At 41.1% G+C, this 26,177-nt stretch overlaps 1 protein-coding gene across 3 annotated transcripts in view; it reads right to left on the bottom strand.

The window, feature by feature from the left end:
• Positions 1-12,530: 12,530 nt before the first annotated feature.
• Positions 12,531-26,177, bottom strand: part of MATR3 (matrin 3) — a 69,588-nt gene continuing 55,941 nt past the window's right edge. For all 3 annotated transcript variants that reach the window (XM_053465372.1, XM_053465371.1, XM_053465373.1), the window contains 2 exons: positions 25,159-25,280; positions 12,531-12,761 (listed from right to left, as the gene is read on the bottom strand). In XM_053465372.1, coding sequence (XP_053321347.1) covers positions 12,717-12,761; positions 25,159-25,280 — 167 coding nt within the window. In that variant the 3' untranslated portion in view covers positions 12,531-12,716. The remainder of the gene's footprint in view (positions 12,762-25,158; positions 25,281-26,177) is intronic.

Below are 26,177 nucleotides of genomic sequence, written 5' to 3' on the forward strand. Positions count from 1 at the left end.
AGGGTCATCTACAAATCGTATTATGCGAAGAAGTAAGGCTTAATCAGAGGGCAGTCCCACCATATATGGAGGAAAGAACCCCTAGAAGATCCACACCTCCAGCAGGCAGGCGAGACATGAGCAGCAAAAATATGTATGGTCGCAGGGACCCTATACCGTAAGTTTTGCTTAATCCGAGTGTCAAGTAAAGCGGAAAGGCGGGCCCGAAGGGTTTTAAGTTGGTCTATTAGATTGGGAGCCAGAGTAAATTTATGCTGTAGTTCAAGTTCTGCAATTTTGCGGAAAAGATCAACCATGGACGCCTGGCTAATACGCTTCAATTTAGCGCCCAATTGGATAAACTGACCTCTAATAATAGCCTTATGGGCCTCCCAAAGAGTTTGAATAGGAGTGTCCTCTAGAGCGTTGTCAGTAAAGTAATGTTGTAGGTGCTCAGAAAACTCAGTGATGTACTGCGGGTTACCCAACAGATTCTCATTGAGGCGCCAATTAAAGTGTTTAGGGAGAGAGGGTGGGAGACGCAACAACATATGGACAGGTGAATGGTCCCCCAGAGTACAGGTGCCGATCCAGGAGGAGTGCAAATGAGAGGTGATGATGGGATATAAAGAGAGCATCAATCCGTGTGTACCTGTTGTGCAGTGGGGAATAATACGTGTAGTCTGAGGTAGTAGGGTGTTGAGATCTCCAGGAGTCTGCAAATTGATTAAACAATCGCATGCGAGCATATTGACAGGGCTCCCCCGCGCTTATTACAATCCGGGGTGCATCACCCTTACCGAGCGCCATCGCCGCTCCCTGAGAGTGCCGGGAAACGGCGGGGGTTGAGGCCTACCTTGCCGACCAGCTTTCTGCCACACCGAGGCCTCGTTTCGGTGACGTTGGAGCCGGGGTTGATCGGCTATCATCCCCTGAGCTCACCGGTACAGCTTCAGACGGTGGAGGAAGTGCCGTCCATCGCTTTTCATAAGTTTTTCCCGGAGCGCCGCGTGGCCGCCACCCGCTACAAGACCCTGGGCTCATCATCACACCATTCAGGCCTGTATACACCACAGCATATATATGTCCACAGTGACTGACCACTGTATAGGAAAACGGCTTTTACCTATATATTGATGGGCTATCAGCCATAAATTCATTATACGTATTTTTCAAGTTGTTTTACTGGGCCCGGTCTGCCTAACGGCTCCATTGTTTTGATATATAACACATTGCATGAGGCTCATATCAGTCTTCATTCTACAAATTTTGTGCTTTATCACCGTTATCTTTAAGTGCCAAACTCAAAAATTCAAATGAACCCTTTACACGTCGACGGCTTATTGAATTCAGCAACGATTTAGGCGTTTTGGCCCTAAAATATAAGGTCTCTGCTCTGGGCCGTTACTATATGATATATATTTGAATTTTACTACACAACTCTCTAGCACCTGTGCTGAATACCTGCTATATATTGGAGCCTTACTTCCACGACAAAGCGTGGCTCAGTATTTGTTTTATTTTCCACGTTTTTACATATTATCATTTCAAGCCTGATTTACTTACTGACAGCACCGTGAGCAACAGCGCATCGTGCATGACGCTCTCCAACTTTCACCTTGCAACTACAATACTTCATTGGCAATACTCTTACCTAGCAAATTCTATTGTCTCCACTGACTCTTTTTGTGTCATAGTGTCCTCACCCATTACAGTACTTATTCTTTTCTGCAAATAATCACTACACTGTTCAAGAAAACCAGACAAGGAGAGGTGACAAAGCTAACGGCGACCACGTGATGATGGATAAATTCCTCAACTCTTCGGGTAAAACACCCGGCAAATCCTCTCAAAAAAAGCGTTTAACTAAACTGCAGTCATCCCAACCGACAAGTGAAGACTCGCAGTCTCTTTCTCCCAAGGCTGCCTTCTTTGAGGCGGATCCAGAGGACAGCGCTACCCCTCCTCAGGCTCTGGCACTGGTGAAGGCAGTTTCTGACGTCATGATGCCAATGCTGGACCAGTGTTTCAAAGACCTCAAAGAAACTTTACTCACTATACGGCAAGAAGTAACAGATCACACTAGTAGACTCACCACGTTAGAACAGCCACAAAGTGACAGCGAAGACCTCATTGCCAAAATGGAAACTGACCTATCTACTCAGGCCCAACAGATTAAAACACTCACTGAGATTTGTGGGTATCCCAGAATCTGTCAAGCCGTCCTCTCTACTCGCAACGCTTCAGAGCTGGCTTCCGAAAGTGCTGCAGCTGACTCTAGACAACGGCTTACCCCTTCAAATTGAACGTGCCCATCGTTTGAGCCCTGAGAGACCACCAAACAATAGCCGTCCGAGACCTGTCATTATTAAGCTGCTGAACTTTGTCTACAAAATCAAAATACTAACAGCTTACCGTAAAGTTCCTGATCTCCGATTTGAATCCTACAAAATAATAATTTTCCAGGATTACTCGGCTATGGTGGCGGCCAGGCGGCGCGAATTCGCTCCAATATGCAAGCGGCTGATCGAGGGTCAAATAAAATTCACCATGCTTTACCCGCGAGACTTCGCTTCACAATCCACGATACGACCTGGGTCTGTGACTCACCCCAAGAGGCGGTGCTACACCTGGATGCGATGACGTCTTCACCTACTCCATCTGCTTCACACAACTCTCCATGAACTCTGGACTGTTCGTTCTATATCCACACGTATACACGTCTTGTCTGCGGTACTCCGAAGACCCGGCGATGATGGCACTCCTTACGGTTTTAAGGTTTCATTTGTTTTGTTTAATTTTTGTACTGCTCCTGCGTGGTGTGTGCGGGTATACCCGCTTTTTTTATTTTTCCTGTTTTTGGTTTGCCCACAATACCTCACTTCCTGTGTGAGCTGGGACACACAGGGATGCATATTGTTCCATTATCTTTTCTACAACTAAGTGACCTCTTTCTACCCCCATTTCTAGATATCAATGACTGCACCATCTGATCAGACTCACACACAATGCCCCTTAAAATTAGTATCCTGGAACGTGGCGGGACTTAATACCCCTGTCAAAAGGAAAAAGGTTCTAACAGTGTTACGAAGGTACAAACCCCATATAGTGTTTCTCCAGGAAACGCATTGGAAAGTAGGTTCCCAATCGACATTAAAGGATTACTGGATCGAAGCCTGCTATTCTGCCCCTTATAAAACTAAATCTCGGGGAGTGGCAATCTTAATTAGTAAATCCTTACCTTATGACATCCATAATACAATTATTGATCCCAATGGCAGATACATACTCTTAGATCTCACCATACATCGCCAGAGGTTTAATATTATTAATTTATATGCTCCTAACTACCCGAATCATTCATTTTATGTACACCTTTATGAAATGCTTATTAACCTCTCTTTCTCCTCCAACTTCCTCATAGGCGGTGACTTCAACACAGTTCTAGATGACAATTTGGACAGGACGGGACGGACTTTACACTCGTTGACCCCTTTGGAAGGTATTCACCAACTCATTACACCTAGTGGACCCATGGCGTGTCACACACCCTACACATAAAGAATACACTCATGCTTCTAGAGTACACCACTCTTTCTCTAGGTTTCTTACATCATCGTCGCTTTTACCGTTTATATCTAACACTCACATAGATACAATAGTAGTCTCGGATCACACACCCATTCGTCTTACGGTCCAACTACCCAACACACAAAGGTCACATAGACATTGGACATTCCCTGCTCACTATACCTGTAGAGACGATTTTACCACCATGTTACAAACATCTTGGGCAAATTACCAAGATGACAATTTGGAACACATTGATAATCATATGCTCTTCTGGGAAGCCTCTAAAGCAGTAATAAGGGGTAACATTATATCTTATGAGGCAAATCAACGTAAACGCTGGTATCAGAGGTATGATTCCTTACTTGCAGAAGTGCAACGCACTTTTCTTGACTACTCTGTCCATAAAGATGACTCTCACAAAATCAAATACACGGAATGTAAGCAGCTCTTAGACGCTTTGTTATTAGAGAAAGCCCAAACTCAAATAGACTACACAAAAAACAAATTTTTCCGATGGGGCAACAGAGCTGGTAAATTATTGGCCAATATGGCGAAATCCCGCAAACCAAAACATATTATTCATAAAATCGTTACCGACGCGGGACATAGCGTTTTTCAACCTAAAGATATTAATCATGCATTCTCAACTTTTTTTACACACCTATATACCCCAGCACAAGATAACATAGAGTCAGGCATACAATTATTACAGAAGGCAAAACTGACAAAACTTACCAATGAACAAAGGGACAACTTAAATGCTATCATAACAGAGGAGGAGGTTAAACACACCATTCACTCTCTGCCCAACGGTCGTGCTCCTGGCCCAGACGGCTTTTCCGCTGAATACTATAAGATACTCTCACAACACCTAGTGCCAGCCCTCACTGCATTATATAATGATATTTTTCAAAATAATTGCCCACTACAGTCTTTGACACGTTCCACTACAATACTGACACCTAAACCACACAAAGACCCTACAAATGTTCAATCATACCGACCCATCTCACTTCTCAACCAAGACTTGAAAATTCTCACTAAATTAATTGCCTCCAGACTGCAATCCTTCCTACCAAAATTATTAATACACCACCAATTGGGTTTCGTAAAAGGTCGTAATTCAGTCAGGGGTATCCGTACAGCCCAGGGAGCTGTAATAACATCCAACTCTGACCCTGATCGCCATCCTCGAGCCTTATTAAGTTTAGACGCAGAAAAGGCTTTCGATACTGTAGCTTGGCCTCACCTCTACAGGATCTTAAAAAAACGTTTCTTTGGACAAAACTTTTTAAACTTTATACGCAATTTATACACGTGTCCAGAAACGGTTATCATCACAAACGGGATGGCGTCTGAGTCTATTCGCTTGGGCTGAGGGGTTAGACAGGGATGTCCTCTTTCTCCTCTCCTCTTTAATTTGGCTTTGGATCCCCTGCTCCGTATTCTTATTTCATCCACTGATTTTCGAGGTATTTTTTTTGGTTCACTGGAACACAAACTGACGGCTTTTGCTGATGACATCCTCTTATACATCTCTGACCCCAAAACGTCCATCCCACACACTCTCTCTTTACTACACACCTGGGGAGAGGTGATAGGTTTTAAAATTAATGTCAACAAATCGGAGGCGCTTTATTTGGGCCCTTCTGTTTTGCCTCCGGATACCCCTAGTTTTGGCTTTCATTGGGCGACGACCTCAATTAAATATCTAGGCATCACTTTACCAAAACACCCACGTCTACTCTACAGATTAAACATTTCTAGAATCATTAAGGAGGTTACGAATGAACTGAAATTATGGCACGCGTTACACTTGACACTGACGGGTAGGATTAATCTCATTAAAATGATTAGCTTTCCTAAACTTCTTTACACCATACAATCCTTACCCCTTTTAATCAAATCCACTGATCTCAAATTTTTGGATAAACAATTTAACCTCTTCCTCTGGAAGGGAAAGAAGCCCAGGATTGGCTTATATAAACTTAAACACACACCACAGTCCTTGGGTTTTAATTTCCCGGATATTAAGCAATATAACATAGCTGCTCTTTCACGACACGCGATTGATTGGTTGTCCCTGTCCCACAAATTTACAGACACCTCTCTTGAGAGTCAATTATGCACCCCGCATTTGTTATCTGTCTTATTACACACGCCATACCTTTTATTACCGGAAAATGTGAGAGACAATCCTTTATTATACTCCACGATTAGAGCTTGGAAATCTCTTCGTACCCTCCTCAAACTCAATTGGCAATACACTTCTCACTTACCGCTTGTTCACAACCCAGCCTTCCAGGAGGGCCGCTCCTCACTTCCATTCACCATGTGGCACGCCATGGGTCTCACATCAATTTCTCATCTCCTTGATGAGTCTAACCAACGCATTCTTACACTAAGTCAATGTCGAGACAAATTTCCTAACCTACAGATTCCTTGGTTTGCATACCTGCAGCTTCAAAGTTATGTTGGTTCGGTCACTGCTCATTTCACCCGCCATGACTGGCACAACCTTCTTGACAGACACATTTACGAACACAGAGGACATACACCTTCCATCAGATTTTTATATAAATTTATTCGATCTACATGTGACTCGACTGACAAGATTGGTGGACTGGACAGATGGACAAAATACATACCGACTGTTACCAGAGATGACATATGTAAAGCTACCGTTACCGCCTCCTCTGTTCTGCCAGTGGCGACGTATAAGGAAATGGCTTATAAAATAACTCATGATGTATATTTCTCTCCTGAGCGTCTCCACAAACTGGGTTTGCGGCCAACCTCTAATTGTCCTAAATGCAATGCTGAAAATGCACACTCCTTTCACTGCTTCTGGCAATGCCCTTTAATTCAAATTTTCTGGTCCCATTTACATACTTTTGTTTTGAACCACAAGATTGTATCGTTTCCGCTATCTCCTGAGGTGGCGATGTTGGGTATGGTTGGTCCTACTGGTCGTTCTTCTAAAAAACTCACACATATTGTTACTGCTGTGGCCCGTAAATATATACTTCACCACTGGATCCGACCTCAACCACCCACTCTCACTCTTTTCCAAGACAAATTGTTTTACCTATTTCGGATGGATTGGGTAGAAGCCACGCTGACAAAAGAAAAATCCACCAGTAAATTTTTTGACACTTGGGGCACATTCATTTCCACATTGAAAACAGACACACAATTGTTGATCCAATCCGCTTTTCAACATACCTCGTGGTACAGTCTCCAACTTTTTCAAGGCAGAACTCCAACTGTACCTGCATAGGTTCTGTCGCTGTGCACAACATGGTGTTTAATAATGGGCAATCCCCCCCCCTTTTTTTTTTTTTTACCACCACGCAGGATGAGCAGAGGGTTTATTTGTTCTTGTTTGTTATGTTCTGTTTCATTTCAGACTACATTTATACACGTTCACGTCTATGGATACATAGTGTCATATTCACCTCACGGCGAGAACCTCTGTACCTACCCATATGGCTGACACACACATTACCATCTCACCTCCTCTTTGTGGACCTCTACTTGATACCATGTCATTCTCCTCAAATGATGAGGACTACTCATGCTTTTCATTCTCTTTGCTACATATCCTCAACTTATACATATTCTTACTTATATTTATTATGCGACATTCTTGTTGTGTTGGCTCTGTACCCCTCCACATGTACTGTGTGAATATGTTTGTCATTTGAAATTTACCATGGATCTGACACTGCATTTTATTTTATTTTTTTTGTGACCCCCCCTTCTTTCTTTCTGTATCCTTATCGTGACGAACCAAAGAAAACATAAAAAAGAAAAAAAACTTTAAATAAAAAGAAGTTTGAAAAAAAAAAAAAAACAATCGCATGCGCTTATCCGTTTAATCTTAACATAAGGTATGTGAGATTTCACAACAGAGCAATCAAGTCTCGGGTCCAAAACCATGTCCAGATCTCCCCCAAAGATGGTTACGCCCTCCTGGTAGGTAGCCAGTTTAGAGAGGAGTTTTGTCAGAAAAGGAACCTGATCCCTATTAGGGGCATAGACAGTGGCAAAAGTAATCTTATGGGGACCTAGGAATCCCTTCAGAAACAAACAGCGGCCCTCAGGATCTCTCCAGACGTCAGTGTACTGGAAAGGAACCGATTTATGAATCAATATTGCCACCCCCTTAGTTTTAGAAGAGGGGGAGCTAGCAAAGTAAGCAGTGTGATAGACGTGATTAGTCAATTTGGGTGGTTTTGAACTTAAAAAATGGGTCTCCTGAATAAAAGCGACATGGGTCTTCAGAGAGCGTAACATATACAGCAATTTAGAGTGTTGCTGTGGTTTATTGAGCCCCCTAACATTAAGGGAAGTAACATTCAGTGAGTCAAGAGCCATGGGTATCCGAAAACAACAGGTGTCTGAGAATGTAACGCAAAATAGTATAGTCTCCACAGGACATTAGCAACAAAGAGTAATACCGAAAGAAAACAGAAGAAAGGAACAAAAAATTCCAACTAGGGCAAAACAGCAGCCCGATGCCGAAGCATCCAATGGTGAGCCAATGGACCAACCATGCGGTCAAAGAACCACAACCCATCCTGCAAGGATAGGTGGGCAGGCTCTGGTGGGGGAGCACGTGAGAAGTAGCAGAGAGTAAAGTAAAGAAGTGCGTGTGATTGTGTAAAGAGGCCAGGCAGAGCCCACCGCCTCTCCCCCACAAAAATATGTATAAAAAGTGCAATATGACAATCAGTGTAGGGTAAGGTGTGTAAGGGGGTATGAGATATACAGCGCGTGTCCCACTGGGGGTGGGAATGTATATGTATACTATAAACAAGGTGCAGAGGCCATAGCATGTGTAAGGTATAGGGCACAGGTAGAGTGATGTAATGGGCGTTATGCTGGTCTAATCAGGAGAAAGAGGCCTCCAAAAGAGTCGTGGAAGGGAAATGGGTGCCTAAAGAGCCGACCGCGGCTATGGCAAGGCAGTAATGGTGAGTGAGAGGTATCATACCGATACCCCATGGTGGCGTGCAACGTGTGGAAAAGGATGTGAGTGTATGTGTGTGGAAAAAATTAATAAAAAAAAAACATCTCATAAATAACGTAACCCCAAGCACATAGAAATTGCAGACATACAATTGAGGTACTCTGTCATGTCTAAATAACAGTTATCAAACCGCCTGGGCTTGAGAGCCATGTGAAAGGATACGAAGTAAAATTCCATGACCTGTTGCCTGTTGAAGTAAGGCGTAACGGTGCATAGTCACAGTAGAGACAATGCAGCTGTGTGGGATTTAAGGTGAGTCGGCGGTAACACAAATAAAAAGGAAATAAAGTCATCACCGTAGCCCAGCGGCACGGATGAATCGCAAAGCAGGACTGGATCTGCTGGAGGGAAGAAGTATGTGGAAGTATGTAGCAGGAACGTGTAGACGATGGAGAAGATCCATACGCCGCGAGAGGTGATGGACGACAAAGGAACAGTCCCCAATGAGGCGGCCGTGCAGGGGCTAGGAGCCCGGAAAAGTACTGCGGTCGTGAAGAGTAGGTGATTCGTGTAGCGGTCCCCAGAGGTTGCGAGTCCCCGGAGTTGGTTTCCAAAGGGCCTGAAAAACTTCCTGACGGAGGTAAGGTTCGATTTTTCTTTGGTGGGATGTGATTTGGGTGTACCAGACAACCAATTATGTTTCCCCATGGCAGCGGAAGGTGAGGAATAGCACACTGAAAGCCAGTTGTAGCAGAGAGGGTCAGCAGAGCTCAGAGCCATCTTGTTTGGCGGTTAACCATGCCCCCTCCACATTCAAGATACTTTGACTTTCTTTCTTCATATATTTTCTTTGCCTTATCTGATGAATTTGTTAGTACATGGACCTTGTTTAACCTATTAGTCACAGCCCAAGTTAAGTTTTTATTATAGATTTATCTATCCATTCTCTCTTGATTTTCAAACACAGCATATTAATCTTCATTTTATATGTATTCTAGTCTTCTCCGGTAGTTTACTATTCTCTCCCCCCCCCCATAATGTTTTGTAGCTGACCCACTACCAGTGCAGATTTGGAATAAGGATGTATAATGCCAAATGGGTTAAGTTTGGTCCCGCTAGGTTTCCTGTGTTGCCTTTGCTTCCATGGCCCAAATATATGAATAAAGACATTTGTTGTATCATCTCTTCTTTCCAGAGTTCAAGCTGGCATTTTTCTATTTGTTCTTGGATTTATAGCAGAGGTAAAAAAAATTAAGTCTGTAGTGCTCTTTTGCTCTAGTTCCAACAAGCTAGGCTTTCACAAAAAGTTGTTTTGACAGAGTGACTTTCATCAGTTAACGAGTAATAGAATATTTGGGTAAATCCTCATATTATAAACGAAAGATGCAAAACTGGAAGGTAAACTATATATAAGGTTAAGATTTCTCTGTGTATGGACAAAGGAAAATACTAAATGCTTAATTAAAGTAACTGCTACATTTTCTAATTACAAATTTAATTACATTTTTCGCATGATTCCAATTAACACGTATAGTCCCCTCGGGAACATACCTCTATATCCTTACAACTTATGGCGAACACTAATACATACAATCAGCTGGCACAGAGGCAGCGGTGTAGTGTTTGCACACAAGGGAGGGTCCAGGCTGTTGGTAGACAGCACAGAGATGTGTCTACACTGCAACAAATTTATCCTAATTTTTAATTGTTTGAGAATTATTTTAGTTAAAGATTAGCAAATTGAAAGATCAAAATGTAGAGATTCTCTTGCTACATGATATTTTTAGGGCTGCAACAACTAATCGATAATGAAATTAGTCGGCAACGGTTTTCATTATCGATCAGTTGAATCTATTTTATCGATTATAAGATTAGGGTTTTTCCAGAGCAAATGCTATTTGAGGTCAGACAATAACACTAAGAGCCAGATCCCCCGCAGTGCAGCAGGGGACCCGAATCCTCATCTCTGACAGCTGTGCCCTCCACTTCCGCCAGGGCTTCTATGATTGAGCACCGGTGTCACATGACCTTCCGGTGCTCAGTCATAGAAGCTCCAGCGAAAGTGCCGGCCAGAAGCAGATGTCTACGCACACGCTCACCGGCTGCCCCTACTAGACACCAAGGAGTCTGAAGCATGGGGGGTAAGTCGGGGGGGCATATCAAGGGCACAGGGGTATTTAGGGGTTATAAGGCATATTTGGGGGGGCAGAGTGGCATATCTGGTGTATGAGTCATATCTGGGGGGCAGAGTGGCATATCGGGGAGGACCGAGTGGCATATCTGGGGGTATAAAGCATTCTGGGGTACGTGGCATAAGGGGGTATAAGGCATATAGGGTATATAGGGTATATAAGGCATATGTGGGGAGGGCAGAGCTGCATATCTGGGGGTATGTGGCATATCTGGGCTCAAATGTGCATAACTGGGGGGGGCAGGTTGGGAAATAAAAACAAGAAATGCATTTTTCTAAAAGTTTTTTTTATTCTGCTGTTTTTAACATCAAGTTTATTACATTTTAAATAAATGAAAAATGTACATATATATTTTTTTTATCCGATCAAAAAAAAAAAAAAAAAAAAAAAAAAATCGCCCAACTAATAGTTAGTTGTAGCCCTAGATATTTTCAATTGCTTTCTGTAAATTTCATCTCAATGTCTGATTTAACCAGATAATTTAATAAAGGATTGTAAAGCTCTGGAAACATAGGGAAATAAAATAGAAGCCAAAATGTATAGTTCTGTTGATCATTGCTGGAGGTGTGGTTTAAGGAGTGGATAATTTCTGTATAATCGGTTTAGTTAAGGCCAATAAATTGGATTGGGGGGGATTTTAAATTTGTTATTGTTGCCCTTTCTGCCAGAGAGGGCTTTGTTAGATCTAGACTGGCCACTTATCTTAAAAGAAAACTAATTTTAGTGGCTACAAAACCTCGAGTTACTAGGCCCTTCAATAGTGCAATATGTATCAACACAAAATGGGAAGGGGTTTGGTCTAGCAAAATATCACTTTTGCCATAAATTGATTAGCAAACTAGAATCTCTGACATCCTTGTATTTGTGGACTGTCTTTTAAATATTGTTTCTGTATTTTATCTTAAATTATCTATATTCAGAATACAGGTTCATCACTTTAGAACTTTTATATTATATTTTGGGGGTTCACACTTATGTAATTTCAATTTATTGCAGCCCTAACCCTATGTATATTCTCAGCACTTCATGCCTCATGTTATTTCAGTACTGTTAGGGGTTTAAACGCAGACACACACACACACACGTTATATTATGCATACATGCTTTAATGACATCTAGTAAGCCTGATATAGATTGTAGGCTGAGGGGCAGACCCGTCCCCCTGGCACAATAAAAGGAAAAACAAAATGTGAGCGTGTTAAAATGCTTGGCTTAAAATGGGGAAAAAGGAGATACAGTGAAATGTAAAAGAAAATAACTGGTTAACATGAGACGAACATGAAGGTATTTCAACATAGCTTGTACTATAGCAGATGTGCTTAGCAAAAAGTTAAGTTGTTGTGACAGCTAGCACCCCAATTCTGCTTAGCTAAAAACCTTGATTTGCTTCATAGAGCGCTAGGAAGGTAATTTTAAGGGACACTCAAGTGTTCCAAGCAGGATGTTTAAACAGAGTAATATAATATGCAATATTCAAGCCTTGTGCAAGAACTGTAGTTGAGAAGCTGCAGATCCCTACCTCCTGTGGTCTGACCCTTCCTAAAACCCATCAACAAGAGCGCTTTTTGAACAAGCACACAGGGGTATCAGACTCATAAAAACAGCCCTGGAGGTGACTAGCATCGAGTGTACCATGTGTCATGATAGGAACAAATGCATATGCACCAGAAGCCCTACAGAAATTTAAAGCACATATGATGGCTGGAATGTCCCATTTAGTTTAACTATGCACACCTATAAAACTAATGAAATATGGTGTAAAATAACCTTTTGGTTTGGTCTTAATTTCTACAATACTAATACACAAAGGCTCTGCATACCGTGAGTTTATGTTTGTACAATCAAAGACAAAAAAAATCTGATATTGTATAATGCAATAAAAACAAACTAGCATATTTAAGAATACTGAAACACCGGAAATAAAAAACCAAAAGAAACCAAGTATTTAATGCTCTAAACACAAGGAAAATTATTCGACACAGGACAGGTTTTGATCCTCATGCCTTTTTCTTTGTATTCTTGGCAATCTTTATCAGGACTTTCTAAAGAAGAAGAAAAAAAAAAAAATCAGAATTCATAAGGAATATGTACATCAATATCAACTCCAATCTAAGCATGTCAGCATAATCTAAAAATCTTATTTTGAATAATTTAACATTAACACTTAACACATCTGTACAAAGCAATGATATGACAGCATGTAAGTTAATGGAAACTCAAATTTTACAAGTGGTAAAAATGTTTAAAAAATGTTTTTTAAAAAATTAAAAGCTAAAGGGCTAATATTGCAAAATAAAAATTTCAGACAGCTGCATTTAGGTCACATGAATGTGGCTATAATGTTAATGGGCCGGCTGTAAACAATGGGTCAGTTTCAACCCCTTCATAACATTCCATGCCATCGTGAAAAGGTGTGCCTGTAAAAACTAATGTCATGACTAAAGTGTGCACTTCACAATGATCCCAGGCTTCCCATCAACCATAGCAGCCCCTAAATTAACCCTAAAGACCCCATTAACCATAGCAGCCCCTAAATTAACCCTAAACACCCCATTAACCATAACTGCCCCTAAATTAAACCCCACCTCTCCTAACCTCAGCCCAAATATGAATTGTGGACGCTATAAGGAAATGGGTGGGGCCAAGCGTCAGTGACTGCAGGGAGGGACTGGTAAGTAGTAACTGCTGTGAGTCGCACTGAATGAAAGATTATAAAACGAGGGGTATTTTTCAGAGCATTTGCTCGATAATGAAATTCGTTGGAAACAATTTTCATTATCGATTAGTTGTTGCAGCCCTCATATATAGGAACTTTATGTTAATATACACAATCAGCAGCCCCAGAAACACGTAAATACGTACCATATAATTTTATAAACACACTCACTGGCCACTTTATCAGGGAATGCCTGTTAAATTGCTTGTTGACACAAACGGGTAATCAGCCAATCACACAGCAGCAATTCGATGGATTTAAGCATGTAGACGTGCTGAAGATCAAACAGAGGATCAGAATGGGGATTGAACTGACTTTGACTGTGACTGTGACATGGTTGTTGGTACCAGACAGGCTGGTCTGAGTATTTCAGAAACTGCTTGGATTTTCACACAAAACCATCTCTAGGGTTTACAGAGAATGGCCCGTAAAAGAGCAAATGTATCCAGTGAGCGGCAGTTGTGTGGACGTAAATGCCTCGATGTCAGAGGAGAATGTCAGACTGGTTTAAGATGACAGAAAGGCAACAGTAACTCAAATAACCACTCGTTACAACCAAGGTATGCAGAATACAATCTCTGAATGCACAACACGTCGAACCTTGAAGCAGATGATATAGCAGCAGATCACCAGGTGCCACTCCTGTCACCCAAGACAATTAGCACAGGCTCACCAAAATTGGACAGTGGAAGACTGGAAGAACAATGCCTGGTCTGATGAGTCAATTCAAGCTGCGACATTCAGATGGCAGGGTCAGACTTTGGCATAAACATGAAAGCATGGATGCCTCCTGCCTTGAATCAACGGTTCAGGCTGGTGGTGGTGTAATGGTGTGGGGGACATTTTCTTGGCACACTCTGGGCCCCTTAGTACCAATTGAGCATTGTTGAAATGCAACAGCCTAGCTGAGTATTGTTGGTGACCACGTCCATCTCTTTTTGACCACAGTGTACCCATCTTCTGATGGCTACTTCCAGCAGGATAATGCACCATGTCACAAAGCTCACATCATCTCAAATTGGTTTCTTGAACACAACAATGAGTTCACTGTACTCCAATGGCCTCCACAGTCACCAGATCTCAATACACTAGAGCACTTTTGGGATGTGGTGGAACTGGAGAGTCGCATCATGGATGTGCAGCCGACAAATCTGCAGCAATTACATGATGCCATCATATCCATATGGACCAAAATCTGAGGAATGTGTCCAGCACCTTGTAGAAAGTATGCCATGAAGAATACAGGCAGTTCTGAAGCCAAAAGGGGGACCCAACCTGGTACTAGCAAGGTGTACCTAATAAAGTGGCCAGTAGAACATACACTATGAGGACAAGAGTATAGGAATTGTCCTAAGTAAAATTTGAATTCAGGTGTGTCAATCATACCAATTGTCACAGGTGTATAAAATCAAGCACTGCATTTAGACATTGTGATAAAAATCTCCAACACTGATTGCATAGCTGAAGAGTTTCAACTTCCACAGGCATGAATATCTGCATAAAAACGAGACGCACCGATATATCTGGCCAAAAAAGGCATTATTGGCAAACTGCCGACATAATAAAAACAAAAGTCCGAAAATAGTCTGCAGGGGCCAGGCTGCTTACCTGTGGAAGCAGAGTCTCTACACCGGCCAGGAGAACAGGAACCCAGAGGATAATCTATATACACTGCTCCAAAAATTAAAAGGCAACACTAAGATTACACATCCTAGATCTGAATGAATGAACTAATCGTATGACATACTTTCGTCTTCACATAGTTGAATGTGCCGACAACAAAATCACGCAAAAATTCTCAATGGAAATCAAATTTATCAACCCATGGAGGTCTGGATATGGAGTCACACTCAAAATCAAAATGGAAAACCACACTACAGGCTGATCCAACTTTGATGTGATGTCCTTAAAACAAGTCACAATGCGGCTCAGTAGCGTGTGTTGCCTCCACGTGCCCGTATATGACCGCCCTACAACGCCTGGGCATGCTCCTGATGAGGTTGTGGATGGTCTCCTGAGGGATGTCCTCCCAGACCTGGACTAAAGCATCCACCAACTCCTGGACAGTCTGTGGTGCAACGTGGCGTTGGTGGATGGAGCGAAACATGATGTCCCAGATGTGCTCAATCGGATTCAGGTCTGGGGAACGGGCGGGCCAGTCCATAGCATCAATTCCTTCCTCTTGCAGGAACTGCTGACACACATTGTCTTGCATTAGGAGGAACCCAGGGCCAACCGCACCAGCATATGGGTCTCACAAGGGGTCTGAGGATCTCATCTCGGTACCTAATGGCAGTCAGGCTACCTCTGGCAAGCACATGGAGGGCTGTGCGGCCCCCCAAAGAAATGCCACCCCACACCATTACTGACCCACCGCCAAACCTGTTATGCTGGAGGATGTTGCAGGCAGCAGAACGTTCGCCACGGCGTCTCCGGACTCTGTCACATGTGCTCAGTGTGAACCTGCTTTCATCTGTTAAGAGCACAGGGGGCACCGCCAGTGGCGAATATGCCAATCCTGGTGTTCTCTGGCAAATGCCAAACGTCCTGCACGGTGTTGGGCTGTAAGCACAACCCCCACCCGTGGATGTCGGGCCCTCATAGAGTCTGTTTCTGACCATTTGAGTGGACACATGCACATTTGTGGCCTGCTGGAGGTCATTTTGCAGGGCTCTGGCAGTGCTCCTCCTGCTCCTCCTTGCACAAAGGCAGAGGCAGCGGTCCTGCTGCTGGGTTGTTGCCCTCCTACGGCCTCCTCCACGTCTCCTGATGTACTGGTAGCGCCTCCCTGCTCTGGACACCATGCTGACAGACACAGCAAACCTTCTTGCCACAGCTCGCATTGATGTGCCATCCTGGATGAGCTGCACTACCTGAGCCACTTGTGTGGGTTGTAGACTCCGTCTCATGCTACCACTAGAGTGAAAGCACCATCAGCATTCAAAAGTGACCAAAACATCAGCCAGGAAGCATAGGAACTGAGTAGTGGTCTGTGGTCACCACCTGCAGAACCACTCCTTTATTGGGGGTGTCTTGCTAAATTGCCTATAATTTCCACCTGTTGTCTGTTCCATTTGCACAACAGCATGTGAAATTGATTGTCCATCAGTGTTGCTTCCTGAGTGGACAGTGTGATTGACTTCGAGTTACATTGTGTTGTTTAAGTGTTCCCTTTAATATTTTGAGCAGTGTATATAAGTGCTAACAGCAATCCCTAATATTGAATTTTTCTGTCTGTCAATAATGCCTTTTTTGGCCGATATATTTCGGTCACATATCGGTGCATCTCGTTTTTATGCAAATATTCATGCATGTGCGTGCGCGCGTGTGTGTGGGGGGATACCATGGCATAGGGAGGCTGTATTCACACTCCTATTATGCCCAGGTGTGTGTGTGTGTGTGTGTGTGTGTGTGTGTGTGTGTGTGTGTGTGTGTGTGTGTGTGTATACACACACACACACACACACACACACACACACACACACGGTGAACGCTGAATTTTCGGTTTAGGTCCAGAATTTTCTTTTTGGTGCATCCCCTTATAAAAACTGCAGCCGGAGCTTCATGGAATTGGTTTTCATTGCCAAGCAGCTGCATGCAAGCCTCACATTACCAATGCCAATTGTTGGATCAAGTGGTGTAAAGCATGTCGCCACTGAACTCTGGAGAAGTGTAAACGTGTTCTGTGTCGCGACTAATCAAGCTTCTCTGTTTGGCAATCTGCACATTAACCCCTTGGCTGCTAAGCCATTTCACACCCTGGTGCTAAGCTGGTTTTCGGCATTTTGGTGCATCTCACGTTTAAACGTGTTTCAAGTAAATTTCTTGGGAATAAACTATACAAACCATATATTGTTTTTTTCAGCACACCCAGCAGATTCCAAATATACCATTTTTATATGTGTATGTCTCATTAGGTTTGCAAAATACAACCAAAAATGGGAAAAAAGTGTAATTTTTCACTTCCAACTCAATAAAAACTAGTTCGTAATGTTATTTTTCTAAACTCTAATATCAAAACCTGTGTTGCTAAATATTTGTAGTAGGTAACCGGTCTAAAATAAACAGACAGTGAGAACAGTAGACTATGTTTTTCTAATATTTTATTGCTAAAAGTTAAATGTATTAGACTATCACAAAATTCATCTTTAAATTTAATGCATGGCTGCGTCAATTAAACAGCTCTAGCTGCCCGGGATGTTAAAATATGCCAACAAAACTATATATTTTTAGAAACTACACCCCCAGCCGCAGCAAATGAGGTCTTATTTGTATTTGTATCACAAATCTGACTTGCACAACAAATAAGTGAATATCACACAAATAAAAATAAAAAATAAATAAAAATTAAAAGCGACAAGTTCATTTATGTCTTCCGCACTCCAGGTTTGTCCTAGAAACACATGCAGCCCCTCATTTGATGCGCCAAGGGGTGTAGTTTCTGAAAATATATACTTTATGTACCATAATTTAACTTCCCAGCTGTCTAGAGCTGTCTAAATGCAGCCATCACCCCTAAATGTTTTAAGACAATTTTTTAACAAGATTCTCCAATCTGCCATATCTGAAGTTAAGGTGGTCTAGACATCTGGGAAGTTAAATTAGGGTACATAAAGTACATATTTCAAGAAACTACACCCCTTGGAGCTTCAAATGAGGGGTTACATGTATTTCTAGGACAAAAGTTAAGTTCACAGATAATGATGGAATATGTCGCTTTGGCTAGAAAATATGTTTTTTCTAACCATAGCGACATGTTCATTTGTGTCTTGCGCACTCCAGGTTTGTCCTAGAAACACACGCATCCCCTCATTTGATGCGCCGAGGGGTGTAGTTTTTGAAAATATGTACTTTTTGAGCCATAATTTAACTTCTTACGTGAGCAGTAATGCCACGTCAAGGCTTCAACCCTTATTACTGACCATTCACACGCTTTTCATATCTCCATTCACTCGCAGAAGCACACACCATACTTTCCATACATTCACTCGCAGAAGCACACACCATTCTTTCCCCTTACAATCCCAAAGAGATGATCGTAAAGGGAGAAAAAAATCACTTTTACAGCAAAAATAAGTTTTGCAGTAAAAATGCAAGGGGCTCCAGGGATGACATGGTTAACTTACGTACTACAGGCTATATGGCTGATTTTTGCAGTTCATCTGGATTTCAAAAATTGCCTTCCTCTACCATTGGCTAAATTTAACCCCCATGATCAAAGGGATCATGGGGTTAAAATTTAGTATCGGCCATTTTTAAAAAGGGAATGTGACTTTTTATAGCTATATGATCGCTGTGGTAACATTGGCTACCACAGTGATCAATTAGCTAGAATACTTAAACTTTTTTTTTTTTTTAAAGTTAAACCAGTTTATGTTTAGATAATTTAATTTGGGGGTCTCTAGGCAATTTTGATCTTTATTTATCTGCCTTTAGAGACCCCCAAATCATTTTTTTCACTTTTTTGTACATTTTTATTTTTTTAACATAATATTTTTTATTCTTTTTTTACAAGCATTATACCGTTGGAAAGGTGAGGCGATTTCCTTTCCAACGGTATATGTTGGGGGTCTGTAGCTGCTCAGATGCCTGAGATACAGGCATCTAAGCAGCATGCCCCCATACCGTGAAAACTGACAATTGTCAGTTTTCAATAAAGTTGCGCGGTGACGTCATCGCGTCATTACGCGTGACGTCGCCGGCCGGATCGGGTGGTCCCAGTGATGCCCTTCAAAATGAGGGGCTGATCGCCGGGGTAGGTGGTGATGGGGGTCCACAGACCCCCATCAAGGTAGGAGAGTGCTAGTGACGGCATGGTGCCGTCGTTAGCACCTGACTGGGACTGCTAGCGACGGCACCATGCCGTCGTTAGCAGTCAAGGGGTTAAGGGGGTACTTAAGACCTGATGCCTTTATTAGCAAGCAAAAAGGAAGATCTCTCTCTGAACTATATATAGCACTGGCAAAGGTCGAACGAATTAACAAATTAAACCCCAATCCTGATAAGAGAAATGGCAGTAATTCAGACGGAGAATAAATCAAAACTTGACGAGAAACTAGAGCAAGCCATCTCCTACTCTAAGCAGAGATGGTATTTTTAAAGTAATCGTCCGAACAAGTGGATAACTAACAAAATTAAGTCAATAGCTCAAAGACATAGAATAAAGAAATTAATATTAAAGAATAAAAACACTTCACAAATTGCAGAAGCCTTTAGAGACTATTATAAATCCCTTTATAACCTCTGATCAAGAGATATTTCGCTTTCCCGTATTGAATGCTTTTTACGTAAACTTCCGTTACCAAAGCTATCTAGAGAAAAAGCAGACCATATTAATAGACCCTTTTCACCGAGTGAAATAAGAGAGGCTATTTCAAATCTAAAGAATCGGAAATCACCTGGCCCAGATGGTTATACAGCACTATTTCATAAGATATTAGATCCCTTGATTACTCCCCTTTTGCTGAGGGTCTTTAACAAGATCGGAGAACAAGGTGTTGCTGCTAAAGACTTCCTCCAAGCTTCCATCTGTCCAATTCCAAAACCAGGGAAAGATCCCTGTTCCCTCTCTAATTATAGACCAATCTCTTTAATAAATGTTGACGCAAAGATCTATTCCAAAATTTTAGCAGAGAGATTGAAAAGTAATAACATATTTGATTCATCCAGATCAATCAGGATTTATCAGCGGCAGAAATGGAGAAGATAACACTCTGAAAATAGTAGATCTGATTTCGCAGGTCCATTATTCTCTTACTCCTGTCTTCATGGCCTTCGACGCGGAGGGTTAGCTGGAACTTCTTGAGTGCTACTCTGGATGCTGCAGGGATTACGGGATTCTTTAAATCAAGTCCAATGGCTTTATATAGCACTCCTACTGCTAAGGTCACAGGGCCCGCTTTGAACTCTACATTTTTTGATATTGCCAATGGCACTCGACAGGGGTGCCCCTTGGCTCCCCTGCTTTATGTATAGAACCTTTAGCGATCCAAATTAGATCACTGCAAGATATTGAAGGGATTAATATTAAGGATCAATCTTTTAAAATAACGTTATATGCAGATGATATTCTCACTGACTAATCCAGAGGTTTCAGTCCCTGCAGCTTTGTCAGCCATTCGAGAATTTAGTTTATACTCTAATTATAAATTGAATCTTCCAAAGACGCAGGCGATGTCAGCGTATATTTCTCCTGTACAAAAGACTCACCTCGCTGAGTATTATCATCTTGACTGTTCGAAAGAGTCGGTGGACTATCTGCGGATCAAATTAATGTTCAACTGGTCTTTTCTAATTATGAAATTGTGTTGAATAATGTTGCTTCTCAAAAAGAAAAAAATGAAATTAATAGAGCTATCTTGGCTTGGTAGAGTTAATATGGTAAAATCTTATCTAATCCCCAAAATCTTATATCTTTTTAGGACAATACTTCTCAGAGTTTCGGGTTATATTTTGGATAAATTCTCAAAACTGTTTCTCTCCTTTGTTTGGAAATCGGGTCAGAAAACAATTAAGAGTAGTTCTAGATATCTGGGTCTAGGGTTTCCAGATATCAGAATGTTACATGAAGCTGTAATATTCACACGTGTGTTATATTGGGACATTAAAAAAGATAAAGATTTGGGTTGGCTGCATTGTGAACGTATTCAAGCGAATGAGTACGACTTATTTGACTTAGACCTTCTATCTTGAAACAATTGAACTTTATGAATCCAATTATAGTGGATGCAATAAAAACAAGTCATAAATTTAGAACAGTAGAAGGCCCAGATGTGGAATTCACAGCTCTTAGTCCTTTGAACATTCTTAAATATCATATGCAGAACATTGACTTTACAAACTGGACCTCAAATAATATCTGGACACTTGGAGGTTTAAAATTGAATGATTTCTTAGTTTTTCAGAGTTACAATCTAAATTTATGCTTCCCGATAATGAATTGTTCACTTATTTTAGATTGAAACATTTTTTGAAACCCCAGATAGTCCACCCACCTTTAGAATTAGAGTTAATTATTAAGAAACATCATAATAAAAAAATTGTCTCTATGATATCATCTTATCTTGATACCCTAAAAAATTATTTGCCATTTTTCTACAGATAAAGGCAGTATATGATTGTGAGATCACATTTTCTATGGAAAGTTGGGGATTAATATCCAGGAGATGTTTTTTAAATTAATACATTGATGGTATTTAGTTCCTTCTCGTTTAAGTAAGTTTTCTAATTCAAACTAACTTATGTTGGAGATGTGGCTATGAGGAGGGGACCCAATTCCATATTTGGTGGGCACGCTGCAAATTGGATAATATTAAGATGGAAACATCTAAACTATTTTCAGCTATATTTAAGTGTAACTTTTGCATCCACTCTTATACTTGGCTTTTTCATTTGAATAAGAACAAAAAGAAATCCAAAAAAATACGTGCTACTTAGGTGAAATGTGATAAATAGTAAATAAATGTGTAAATACTTCCCTAGTATGGACCGCAGCTGCCCAAGCGACACTCTTCCTCAAAGTGTAGAAAATACAAGAAAACCAGAAATGCATGGGGCGCAGGTGCATATATAGGGAAAAAAACAAAAAACAACACAATATAGTGTAGATGGTATGTCCAATGTTAGTTATTAAGTGATATGTTGCACTCACAAGTGAAAGAGGCAAATCCAACCCATCAATAAGGACTGTAAAAAACTTTAATATTCTTCGAGGTGAATCTAAAAAAACAAACTAAAATAGTGCAGTATCTTAGGTAAAACCGTATATACCGACGGTAATGCACTCACAGTTTTTTCATGCACCAAATGCCTGCATATGCACTTTGTGCATGAAAAAACTGTGAGTGCATTACCATCGGTATATACGGTTTTACCTAAGATACTGCACTATTTTAGTTTGTTTTTTTAGATTCACCTCGAAGAATATTAAAGTTTTTTACAGTCCTTATTGATGGGTTGGATTTGCCTCTTTCACTTGTGAGTGCAACATATCACTTAATAACTAACATTGGACATACCATCTACACTATATTGTGTTGTTTTTTGTTTTTTTTGCCTATATATGCACCTGCGCCCCATACATTTCTGGTTTTCTTGCTTTTTCATTTGACCCTACCCCCTTTAAATAGCACATTTAAATTATTGGCAGTTAACATTTTATTAGCTATAAAAATATGCATGGCTAGAGCTTGGAGGAAGGATCAAGCTCCTTCCTGGAAAGAGAACAGATCAAATAACGCACCAAGCAAAAATGGAAAAATATTTTTACTTGCTGAATCAAAATCTTTCTAAATATAACCACATATGGTGATATATTATAGGTACTTATCCAAATAACTTCGATTCTATTTCCTAGATATCTTCTCATTTCGGTTTAAAGCCTAATTTCCTTGAGTCTTTTTATATCATTTACACTTGATTTTATGTACTGTAAGACCCCAATAGGTATAGTGCCTTGAAATATACCTTAGTCACTGATAACTTTTTTATATCTTCCTCCTACCGCCACCTTTGAATGCATGCGTCCAGTATGAATGTAGTGTATTTAAAATAACTGAATAAGGAATTAGTCTTGATCCATTTTGAAATATCAGTTTATTGTATAAGCAGCTATAAACAGGGATTGTTATTCCTGATATATGAAATTTGATTCTTGGATTCATGATGTATATATCTTTCATATAAAATTAACTCTGCTAAGAGATGAGGCAGGAAATCAATGTTGTAAAAATGTTCTTGAGTGGAGGCCAACTCGTAGTAATAAATATTCTTTCTGGCATACAAAAAATAAAATAAAAAACGTTTTTTAGCTGATATATTCACATATCGGTGCATCTCGTATCCCCCCCAGTGTGTGTGTGTGTGTGTGGGGGGGAGGGGATACCACGGCATAGGGAGGCTGTAATCACCCTCCTATTATGTGAACGCTGAATTTTCGGTTTAGGTCCAGAATTTTTTTGTGAGGCAGCCTTGCGGGACTGCGTGGGAACTCTGCAGTTCAGGTAAGGAGGTGGGCGTGATTGGCCACAAACACCCACATTGCGGGAGCGAGATTAAAAAAGCCGTCCCGCGCAGGGCTCTAGTATGGAGCCTTTTTTCAGGGGTTGGGTTAGACCCCCTACTTCTCTAGTTAAGTTTTTTTTTGTTGGGGGGGTTAAGAATGGAACTTGCACAATTCATTTTTTCCTAGATCAATCTATGAACATGCTTCATGATGCCATATTCCGACCAACCTACACCTGTTTTGTTTAATCGTGACAATTGGTCAATTTGTTTTACAATTTTACAAAATTTTAGAACAAAATATTTTTTAGCTGAAGTATTTTGCGCAATTATACAAAGAAAAAGGCGTAAGTTACAGGGGGAAAATGAGGGACTGACAAGTAATGTAAAATTTTAAATGTATTTTAAGTTACACAACCCCCCCCTGCCAAAAAAAAAAAAAAACAAAAAAAAAAACAGGTCCCAATGCAGAGTTCAGGCTGTAGGGGACCGATCAGCATAAAAAGCTGGAATGTCAGTTTTTCATGATTACACCAATTTGAAATTTTTCTGGATATTTTAATGGGAAAATGTCCCTACACCATGCCTTCTGCTTTGGTTTCTGGCCCACGTAGTCATCATTTTACCCTAAACCCGCAGTAATAATTCCTAACTGTCCCACCCAAATTGATGTTGATCGCAGTAGGATGTAACTCGAGAAATTAAGAGAGGACCTAAATATTAAACAAAGCTGTAATACATAAAAAGACAAAATCCAAGATGCAGCCAAGTGGAATGTACCCTAGATGAGCAAGAGTTAGTCAGATTATCTGTGAATGCCCTGGAAAGTTGATATAGGTGCGACAGGTCAATATCGTTGTACAACTCTGTAATATCCACCGACCCTGTATAAACACTGAAGGCACTAACAAGGTCATTGACAGTGGAAGGATAAAGGCTCATCTGAATTTAGTGGGAGCAGAATGACAGCCTCACTAGCTGTCAAGACCTAGGCGCTACGCCAAGGAGGCTCACGATTCTTCCTGGTTCGGAAAGGTATTAATGTTTTTCTCAATATGTGACCGTCAAGCACATCAGTTTGAAAAGCTGGAGTCTGATGCAGGATTGGGTGTAACAATATGACAGGAAAGACATACAAACTAATCTTACGTCTATACCCCATAAAAGGCCAATAAATAAGTTGTAGTGTTTGGGTCTGGATGTTAAAATAGTTGAATGGATAATGCAATGATTAGGGGCTGGTTGGCCTGAGGCACTGATAGGGTATAGCTAGATACATCAGTGGTACTGCCTCTTTACAGATCTCTGGTCATATTGCATACTGTTCTGGAGAGCCCACTGTAAAGACGATTAACCACTGAATTTAGCAACATAAGGCGTGTAATTTTACATTGATTAACAATTATATCTTGTGTTTCAATTTGTTTGGGGCGCTGGCCCACAGCTCTGATTAAAGGGTCATTAGCAGTTCCTTTAGCTGGAGTATACAATTTTGACTTCTTGGCAACCTTACAAAAAGCCTCATTCAGAGGCTTGTCACTTTGTTATTAAGAACCCACTTAAACCCAGCAGACAGTTGTCATTTCCTATGGAAACTTCAACTGGAACTCACTAGGAAAGTAGGCATTATCCAGACCTTTGTCTATTCAGAAGACAATACTTTTCAAGCCATATATATATATACACACATGTATACACACACACACACACACACACCTTACCTTTAGTTTTTGATAGTGGCCTAAGCTGCTACAATGCGTAACTTTAGCAACCTCTTCATTTGTGTAAAACAATGAACATAGTTTGCAGTAAAATCCAGTCTTTGGTACAACATAATCCACACCTAGGGAAATAAAAGTAAAAATGTAAAAAAGAATCTGTAATAAAAGCAGACGTACGGACTCATGGACTTGCCAGCAAATCTGTTTTTCTCTTTGTTTCTTCCTTCCTTTAATGTAGCCTATTTTAGCAACCAAAGCACTTAATCTGTGTGAAGTGATATCAAAACATTGTACCAGAGAAAGTCTTTCTAAATAGCTTTTTTTTAAAGTCTAAGTGTATCACTGTACTCAGGTGTTGCTGAATACATACTGGGTGTTTGACGGTGATATTTCAGTAGCGGTGAATTCATGTCAGAATTACAAGGTGTGTGAATAAACACAAAAACCACCCACCACAAACATCTTATAATTCAGGTATGAATCCCACCAGGGAGGGACAGGGAGAAAGTAAGGGGCGGGGCCAAAGTGTCAATTGGCCCCGCCCATTTCCTATACCATCAACATGGCTCAAGAACTCACTGGCGAGTATAAAAATTATATTTGGGCTGCTGAAAGTTAGGGGCAGTTATAGTTAGTGGGGTGTTTAGGGTTACTTTAGGGGCAGTTATAGTTAGTGAGGGGGTTTAGGGTTAATTTAGGGGCAGTTGTTATTAAATAAAGTTAACTTAAGGTGCAGTTAGAGCTAAAGGGGGACAAACTGAGGGGAATCTAAATCCTGGGGGCAGTGAAGATTAACCCTGTATTTATTTATAAAGGTACTGTCTGTGAGCCAGTCTGCAAACCTATAGGCATAGGGGGGTATACGGCATACCTTGGGAGGACGGAGTGACATATCTGGGGGTATAAGGCTATATAAGGCATATGTGGGGAGGGTAGTGTGGCATGTCGGAGGGCAGTGTGGCATGCCTGGGCTCAAATGTGCTTGCCCAAGGTATGCCGTACCCCCCCCCGATATGCCA

This window comes from Spea bombifrons, chromosome 4 (genome assembly GCF_027358695.1).
Source record: "Spea bombifrons isolate aSpeBom1 chromosome 4, aSpeBom1.2.pri, whole genome shotgun sequence".
Classification (NCBI taxonomy): domain Eukaryota; kingdom Metazoa; phylum Chordata; class Amphibia; order Anura; family Pelobatidae; genus Spea; species Spea bombifrons.